Source organism: Schistocerca americana, chromosome 4 (assembly GCF_021461395.2).
Source record: "Schistocerca americana isolate TAMUIC-IGC-003095 chromosome 4, iqSchAmer2.1, whole genome shotgun sequence".
NCBI lineage: Eukaryota > Metazoa > Arthropoda > Insecta > Orthoptera > Acrididae > Schistocerca > Schistocerca americana.
The window spans coordinates 245,773,578-245,783,561 of NC_060122.1; the positions used below are offsets into that span (position 1 = coordinate 245,773,578).

Below are 9,984 nucleotides of genomic sequence, written 5' to 3' on the forward strand. Positions count from 1 at the left end.
AGTCTTTCTCAGATAAATAGGTTGTGTCAGACTAGAAGTCGCAGTCTGGAATTAAACAAAATAATAATCCACCTGTGCTATGAGCTGAGTTCGAAGTATTTATCCTGGGGCACATATTTTCTTCGTGATTGACTGTGGTAAATACGACCTATTTACAATAATGTTGTGTTTTAGTCTAGTACTTCTAAAACTAATACATCTGTAATATAAAGAATGGAAAATCTGGTGCAATCTACAAAGCAGCAGGAAGTCCAAAGAGGAAAGTAAGTATTTAAAGTAATATAAGATACTACTTGACTCAAAAGACAGGAGAGAACACGCACCAGAAGCTATTCGTTGTGGCGAGTTATTGCGTGACTGTTTACCGATTTTGAACTGTGTCCTTGCGTTACGATAACTTTGAATAAAATCAGTCATCTTGGTGTTCAGTTGCAGAGGACGAGCAGTTTGTTACAGGCATGACCTTGCTCGCCGCAAACCGTGTACAAGAACTGGTAAAAGAGAGGTACGCTACTGGTTCATTGCCACGAGTTGATAGATTTTGATGGAACAGAGTAGACTCAGTTCAAAGTCGAGAAACAGTCGTGCACAATACGCCAAGATAACTAGCTCTTCAGTAATGCGAACAGTTTACAGTTACGTCTCTATTGTGTCGTGTGACTAGAGAAGTAAAAACTATAGTGATACCTATGTGAGAGGGAAAGTTCAACGGCATGGCCGCAGTGGCAACACCGGTTCCCGTCAGATCACCAAAGTTAAGGCCTGTAGGGCTGGGCTAGCTCTTAGATGGGCAACCACCAGGTATGCCGAGCGCTGTTGGCAAGCGGGGTGCTTGTGAAGTAAACTGAGGAGCTACTTGATTGGAAAGTAGCGGCTCCGGTCTCGTAAAGTGAGATACGGCCGGGAAAGCGGTGTGCTGACCCCTTCATATCCGCATTCAGTGAGGTTGAGGATGACACGGCGGCCGGTCGGTACCGTTAGGGCCTTCGTGTCTTGTTCGGGCTGAGTTTAGTTTTAAGTGAGAGAGGAAAGAGGCAAATCGCGGTGAGCAATTATACGCAGCGCCGACTATTTCGTTATAAATACTGAAAATATGGCCTTAGGGAAGCAACTTGTCTGCTATCTGATAGATTATTTAGAGGAGGAAATAGATCGTCACATCATATAAAATGCTACTGATCGAAACTGCATCTACGAGCACCTCTTACAAGGAAACTACCTCAAATCACGAAATAATTTACACTGGTTACCGCAAAACTTATTTACAGCTGTGAATATTGTTCACTATAAAAAAAACTATGCAGCGTTTAAGATAGCAGACGAAAAACAGTTATCAGCCAAGTATTCTTCTCACCATATCCCCGCATTTGAGCGCTCCTGTGTGCCTAAACTTTACAGAGGTCTCACCACACGTTCCTAGCAGTTAACCCTTTTGGGGACTGAACCAAACACCATGTAGAGATGCTGTTAGTTACTTTAGTTCCAATCAAAAATGAACCCCACCTACAAAATTTAGGAGGTTGTTCACAGATATTTCCTGAGTATTCTGGTATAAGGGACCTTTTAGTCTCTGATGGATCGTTACAGGATAATTACATGTGGCTTGATTCCTTACTACATTGTTATGTTCGTTCCTCTACTGCACTGAAAATATATACACAACAATGTAAAAGTCAACGATATGCGCTGTTATCCCGTTCCGAAACAAAATGGTTCCATTCAGTCACGTTACTTAGGAACCGCACTGAAGACAGTTTGGACGACAATGGATTGGTCGTGGTGGTCATCTTCATTGACCATTCGGCCAAGAAAGACGACACCAATACGCCAATCTTTTTGGGGCATACGAAGAACCCAGTTTACGAGGCTCCGGTCGATACTCACATGGACCTGGTTGTTAGGAATGCTGCAGCTGAGGAAGCAGCACGCCAGACGGGTGCAATTCTTCACTGTGTGTCCCGATATATTGTAACGCGACAATCCCTATACAAAATCGCGCGTTCACAACTTTGGAGTCAGTTGCACTACAGAAATCGGCAAATGTTAAAAGAACAGGTTACAAGTGGGACCACACGGCAAAGATCAGATCAACAACAATGCCGGTACAAAATCATCTATACGTATGTAACATGTGCTATTAATATACGGGTGAGGGAAGGCTAATTTACTGAATATGTATACATATAACTTTATGTCAGAATCAGAAATGATATATATGTATAACAATATATTATTACAGTACAGGTAAAAGTCAGTGTAGCGCACTGAGGTAAATTGTGAAATAAAATAAAACGCACTTACTTCATTGAGAGTGTATCTTCATCTCCTTCATAGGAGTCTGCACGCCGACTTCCCCCGGGTCCAAGCCTTGTAATAAAAACTGTAATGGATGATAACCCAACCAGTTTGATTTTTCGAAGAAGAGCCACTTTTTTTACTCGCATAGTGTCTTGTCTTCTCTCCTGATTTTAAATTGTGTATTTTTTCCATGTCGAGCTTCGACATTTCGTATTTTTTTGGCCAGTGCTCCAGAGCACGTCCCCTTTTGCTTCTGTTTTTATAGTCTTGGGAAGTAAGTCACATTCTAAAGACATGGGAGAGCCTGAAAATCTTCAGTTGTTTTCAGTGTATTCTTCGCGGCAGGCAAGAAGAAACTGACTCGGAAAACGTACAGACTACAATACACTGATGAGCCCAAACATTATGAACACCTGCTTAATAGCATCTTTGTCCCTTCTTTGGAACCAAATGCATCACTAATTCTGCGTATAAGGAATCCGAGTTTGTTGGTAGGTTTGTGGAGGTATGTGGCATTGGATGTCTACGCACGGGATATGCAGAGACTAATTTGCGTAAATAACAGACCGCTGATTTGCGCACGCGGTGATGGCGCCCAATAGCGATCCAGGTGGGTTCTACAGGATTTACATCAGGTGAATTTGGTCACCGAGACATCAACATGAGATGACTGAAATGCTCCTTAAACCACTGAAGGACGGTTCTGGTTCCGAGACTTGGACAACTATACTGCTGAAGCTTACATCGCCGTCGAGGATGACATCAAGCATGAACGGATGCAAGTGGTTAGCAGCTGCCAGCGTGTCTTCGATTACTGCCATGCAAGCGCAAGAGAATATCTGCCATAGTGTCGGAGATTTTCTCCGCTCAGGGACTGAGTGTTGTATTGTCTTCATCATCATTTGATCCCCATCCGGCGTGCAGCTCGCCCAATGTGGCGTCGAATGTAGCAAGACCTGCACCAAGGCGGCCGGACCTGCTCCGCAAGGGGCCAATGACGCCAAACGCTCACATCCATTTTTTCATAGCATAATACTGCCCCTATCAGCCTACGTCTGTGGCAAACTGAACTTTCCGAACCGCTGATCACCTCGATGACGGCGTTTGTGTAGGCGACCATCAACCTAGTGTGGCAAACATGTGATTCATCAGAACAGTCAGTCGAATCCCGATGGTCCTGTATCCACTGCAGTCGTAATTGACGATGTCATTGGGTCAACATGTGAATACGTAGGGGTGGTCTTCAGAGATCTATGTTCAACAGTGTACGATGAACGGTGTGCTCTGAAACACCTGTGCGTGCACCACCACTGAGTTCTTTCGGCAGAGATGCCACAGGTCACCATCTATTCTACTTTACAGAACATACAAGCCTCTGAACCCCAAGTGGACATCCATTTAGCGGCTAGTAGCAGTTTCTCTGTCCTCCTACTTCTTTCCCTAGATGCTCACGACAGAAGCACGCGAATTTTCGACCAGATTCGCCGTTTTCAAGATACTCGTTCATAAACTCTGCGTAATAATAATCTACCCTTTGTCAAAATCGCTTATCTCAATGGATTTCCCCATTTGCAGCCCGTGTCTTCGCTAGGGTGATCCCTCGTCCGTGTCTGCTTTGCTGCGCACTTTAATTACCGCGTCAGTGCCTGCACCGCCATCAGGCGGCATCCAACGTCGCGGTGGGCAGTGGTCATAATGTTTTGGCTGATCAGTATGAGTAGCGTAGTAATGTCGCATGTTCCCCATCTCGTTGGGGAACCTGAGACTTACAACTTTTGTATTGCGACGGCCGCAGAACACGAGAAAAATGTCGCTGAACAGGCATGATATTTGTCCCACGACACGTGTCGACTTGTCGCTAGGTGTGTACAAGGTTTAAGGGAACAGTTCGGCATGTGTTACGTACTACGTTGTACGAGTACACTGAGAGAATAAATTAAACACACTGTGATAAAACTGTACTTGTTTTACATAAATGGTTGTGTTTTTGGTTATTGCATATTAAAGACTTTCGCAGTGTTGCGAAGGTAGTTTGACAGAAACAAAGACAACTGGGGCAAAAAACCGAATATATCATAATTACACTATTACTCTGCAGCGAGCCACAGTAAACCAAGGATCCATAACACCATTACACTCAGAAAATATCCCTTCACAAGCCATGAAATTTTGTAAATGGTGTTCGGTTTTACCCTATAGAGCATTAACAGGAGATACGTATAACAAATGCTGACATATCTCTATGCAGATAATCTCCATCAAAGCGAGCCTTTATACAGAATCCCTTTTACTCGTTTTTCAGACGGTGACGACAGGTGCGGGTATCATTTCGTACCCATTCGACACCGTGCGACGGCGGATGATGATGCAGTCCGGACGTGCCAAGGCGGACGTCGTCTACAAGAACACGATGCACTGCTGGGCGGTCATCTACAAGACTGAGGGCGGCAAGGCCTTCTTCAAGGGCGCCTTCTCCAACGTCCTGCGAGGCACGGGTGGCGCGCTCGTGCTCGTCCTCTACGACGAGATCAAGAACTTCCTGTTCTAAGGAGCGTCAGCGTAGCCGCTTTCCTCGTAGTTGCAAGGCAGCGGGCGGGACCACTGCCGACAGCCGAAAGCCGGGCCGGACGGGGCGTCGCACTCCCAGTCGAAGCGAGGGGCGAAGTCTGCGGCGCCGCGTCCACTTGCAGGGATCTAGGGGAGGGGGTTTTCAACGTAAAATTCCAACTGAAGGGTAGAAGTACACACACATACAGACACTCCCCGACTCGCGCTCATCAAATAAACTGTTTGACTGGTCGGGGAGGTACGTATTTGTTATCGCTGGTCCACGAGTTATTCAAAGGTGTCTAAAGCAGCCAGTTTCCGTTACAAAAAACATGTTCCGATTAGTTCCTAGGTTAGCATTTTCTTTTTATAGGAGAGGATCATCCCTTCAGCAAATAGTTGAAAGACAAGATCGCAGCGTTTCGCAACATATTTATACACATACTGTCATCAGCCACCAACATACGTAAAAATAAAATAACTATAAACACGATGTTTCTCTTGTGACTGACAACAATCATCAACTATTTTTCAGCACCGGCGAGAAGAGTCTGCAGTATGGAGACAAAAGCTGGCGCCACTCTCATTTTAGCGGCTGGTTAAGTATTTGTTACCTTACTGAGGTGAAATCACTATAACAGGTTTGTTTCAAGAGTAACTTAGGGAAAATTTCACAACTATTATGCACAAATGAGGTAAAGAAAAAGCAACGACAATGCCAATGGAAACCCCTTTCGAACTGGACGCTTGATCACGGCAGGCAACATAATGCGCAAATTACAAATATAGAACTTTTACGGGAAAGAATTAAGGAGATGGACTGTTTCTCCTCTACTGAAAATCCAGTTGTTTCAGGTTACACAGTTCCAAACTTGTGTCGACACTTGGCACATATGCTACCTCTCAAAACTCACACAGTGTAAAGTTCTCACATACAATAGCTCTTAATACCTTCAAATCATCTTCTTCGAAGCGCAGATCGCCGAAATGGCGTCAATAGAAAGACTTGAGCCAGGCGGTCTAACGACGCCAGACGATTATTTCATTTCAATACTTCTTTGTTTTGCAGAGCTGAATTATAGACAGATTTCCCGTTGATGTGGATGTGGCACACGGTTACAGAAAACCCATGTGCATAATACCGACATATGTTTACATGTTTCAGAGGATACGCCGATCGACGTAAACGAGTTCATCATAGCCGTTCTGAACAGATGTTCCAAACTGCACTTTAAAAAAATTATCAGTGAATCATTCGAAGCCATATATTACATAAAAGTTATGTTTCTAATATGTTATAATTAACTGACCCATCGAGCTTTCTCTAATTTTAATGGTAAGGCTTATACCAAGCAAGTTGCCTTGCTAAAGACCAAACTATGCTGTATTCCATTATGAATAATGAATGTCTTCCCAGTGGCGTCACGACACAACATATTCATGCTTTCTCTGTCGGAGTTAACGATCCAGTAAAAATAGACAATTATAAACATAAACCCCTTTAGTTTACACTCGCCGCATAATAGCTTAAGAAGTTTTCTTTATGAATAACATTTGAAAACAGGGTCTCTTTTTTGTTATACCGTCACAGTTTCCTACGTTATAAAGTACGGAACAAATTATTCGCACTTACGATAGCAATCCTGATTTAAATCCTCCATCCTTATTCTTAATAAACAAATTAAATCGTGTTCACTCTGCAAGAGTCCGCCACACGAGGCCCTGAAAGGTGTCTCCCAAAATCCTGAAACCAAGCGACTTGCCTGTAAAGAACCAAGTGTCCATAGTTTTTCACAAGGAGACACAGCTAAAGAGAAAAGAGTCATCGCTTTTTCAAACATGCACACTGAAACATAAGCTTATTGTAAACACAACACAGATCTAATGACTCACAAAAACAAAATCATTATATTTTTTGATATATTCCTCTCCTGTTTTGTACAGGCGGCTTCATACACAATTTTTATTATAATCTACATATTCTTGAATCGAGCACCAAGAAGAAGCACTCGAGAATTTGTTCAACAGATTATTGTTTTGCATGTTTTCCGCGACTCCAGTTCCAACTTGACGACAGACAGATGAAGAGGAAGAAGAAATAGTGAATCAAGAGGCCAAGGCTCATTTTAACTGGCTATAAAGCTGGAGCAGGTGGCCTTAAAGTGCTTTCCTTGAACACTTCAACAGCTTGCTCGTATTTCATTTTTCTTACTTTTCATGAATTGGTAAGCAACAGGTATGCGGCTCCCACAGTAACAATCACTAGAAGCTGCAACAGCAGTTGTATGAGCGAAGTTGATAGCGCTACGTTCACAAGTCAGTTTTGTCTGCTAGTTAAAACCCAAAAAATGAACGACAGATTTAACTATTAAACAATGAGAACTTGGTCTCGAGCATTTTAATAGTTCTTGAAAACAGCAGTTGGAGAGAACCGAGAAGCAGAAAACGTCATCCTGAAAACAAATGTACTACTAGTCATTTCAAAAGCAGCGGGCTACGGAGTTGTCATTAGCGCCTCGAGTAGCGTAAAAAAGTAGTTTTTCGTGGTATTGCAATACAAACAGGGTCAGAAAAAGAAAAGACAGGTATTCCATCCACGTTTGGTACCAGCAAACAGCCGTTGCTTTGCTGTTAGCATGCTGAGTGGTCTAATGGCATATTACTTCACGATGCTTTGGTACCGAACAATGCCAAAGAGGCCACTCGGAGGCTCGCTTGCGTAATGTGACGAACATTCCCAGGCTAAGCACGCCAAAGCTAAGAGTAAATGTCGTTCGGAAGTATCAGTTCATCGGCGTTACGAAGCTAGCCAAGTGTGGCGTGCGCCTTTGGTTCGACCTTGGAAGTCCATTCATAGAGTGCAGTTACATAATTTTCCCCCCTGTCGCCTCGTCTAATGCGCTAGAGATCACTCAGAGACCTAGTAAAGGTATGACGTCAGGGCCGCGTTTAGCACGAGGCAGCCCGGGGAGCGCAGCCACCGAAATAACGTGCTTGTGCTGCTCCCAAACAGGAACCTGGCACTCTCCATCCCCCCTCCCCCCCTCTACACACCATTTATTCGCGAAGAGTGGCACATTAGTTGTTAAGCTGTCCCAACTCGGCTTCCTAATACACCTTGCTTAGGTTCCGATGCCGTAAACGCCACCCATAATGTCTTGACAAGCAAAGGCAATTGTGGAGATGACGGATTTTCTCATGCACACTTCAAATACATCTTCTACGTATGTGTGTTTCTTTGAGGGGGTGAGGATGTACTCACGAATTTATGATTCGTAGTTAACTGTATGGCCAGTAGACAGAGATTTTCTAATTATTATGGGGCTACGAATTGTTCTTAAATTCACTTTCACCACAGCTGCATTTAATACATTGAGGTGACAGAAGTCATGGGATACCTGCTAATATAATGTCGGACCTTCTTTTGCTTGGCATAGGGCAACAATACGACGTGGCATGAACTCAACAAGTCCCATGCAGAAATATTGAGCAACCCTACCTCTACAGCCGTCCATAACTAAGAAAGTGTTGCCAGTACAGAATTTTGTGCACGAACTGATCTCTCGATTATGTCCCATAAATGTTCGATGGGATTCATCTTGGGCGATTTTGGTGGTCAAATCATTTGCTCAAATTGTCCAGGATGTTCTTCAAACCAATTGCGAAAAATTGCAGCCCAATGAAAATTCCATCGTTGTTTTGGAACATGAAGCCCATGAATGGCTGCAAATGGTGTCCAAGTAGCCAAACATAACCATTTCCAGTCAATTATCGGTTCAGTTGGACCAGAGGACCCAGACCATTTCATATAAAACCCACATCATTGTGGAGCCACCACCAGCTTCCACAGTGGTTTGCTGACAACTTAACTCCATGGCTTCATGGTGTCTGCGCCAGACTCTAGACCTACCATCAGCTCTTACAAAACTGGAATAGAGACTTACTTGACCAGGCCACGGTTTTCCAGTCGTCTAGGGTCCAACGAGTGCAGGAGAGGCGCTGCAGGCAATGTTGTGATGTTAGCGAAGGCCGCCGCGTCGGCTGTCTCCTGCCATAGCCCATTAACGCTAAATTCTTCCGCACTGTCCTGACGGATACGTTCATCGTGCCTCCCACATTGATTTCTGCGGTTATTTCACAAAGTGTTGCTTTTCTGTTAGCACTGACAACTCTACGTAAACGCCGTTGCTCTCGATCGTTAACTGATGGCCGTCGGCCACTGCGCAGTCCGTGGTGATAGGTAATGTTTGAAGTCTGGTATTCTCGGCAGACTCTCGACACTGTGGATCTCAGAACACTGAATTCCCAAATGATTTCCGAAATGGAATGTCCCATGCGTCTATTTCCAACTACCATTCCACATTCGAAGTCTGTTAATTCCAGTCGTGCGGCCTTAATACGTCGGAAACCTTTTCACAGGCATCACCTGAGTACAAATGAAGCTCCGCCAATGCACTGCCCTTTTTTACATCGTGTACGGGATTTTATATCTTGTATCTGCGATATTAACGCTATCTGCAGATGTGCACATCGCTATCACATGACGTTTGTCACATCAGTGTACCATTTTCGATGAACTTCAAAGTGCTATTTGGGAGCTACTGGTACTGGAAAGTTGCCGAGAATATGCATCTATCTATTAAGTTACGAACTTGATACGTATAAAAAAATTTCCTTACTTTCGAGTTTTCTAACGATTCCATCTATCCCGAAAAGGGTCCTGCGTCATAACTTGTTACCTCGACTTTGTCATAAACTGGAGTTACTAGTGGTCCATGTCTAGTATGTCAAAGCTTATCAAAATCAGTGCCAGAGCACATTTTTAATCTGATAAATAAAGAGTGTTTCTCTGTAGATGGTGATTGCAGCAGTGTGGTACTGCAGCAAAATGACACCTCCCAGGTGTGCAACTTTAGTGGACAAAGCACAAGACATAGGTGTGTAACTTTAGTGGACAAAGCTCAAGAATTTCGCAACGAGTAGTCATTTTATAATTCCAGAATGAAGACTGGTGCTGCTGGCCATTAAAACTGAAACGCCATGAGGACAGTGTTCTACAAATTCCAAATTGGCATGAAGTGTGCTACGTTCTGCATATAAGGAGAGATTAAGTAGCAAGTTTCTCATACAGAAATCTCA

At 43.8% G+C, this 9,984-nt stretch overlaps 1 protein-coding gene across 1 annotated transcript in view; it reads left to right on the forward strand.

The window, feature by feature from the left end:
• The window catches only part of LOC124614032 (ADP,ATP carrier protein 2-like), a 39,497-nt gene extending 34,159 nt beyond the window's left edge, over positions 1-5,338 (forward strand). Inside the window, exon 4 of the mRNA XM_047142856.1 lies at positions 4,601-5,338. Coding sequence (XP_046998812.1) covers positions 4,601-4,846 — 246 coding nt within the window. The 3' untranslated portion in view covers positions 4,847-5,338. The remainder of the gene's footprint in view (positions 1-4,600) is intronic.
• The last annotated feature ends 4,646 nt before the right edge of the window (positions 5,339-9,984 follow it).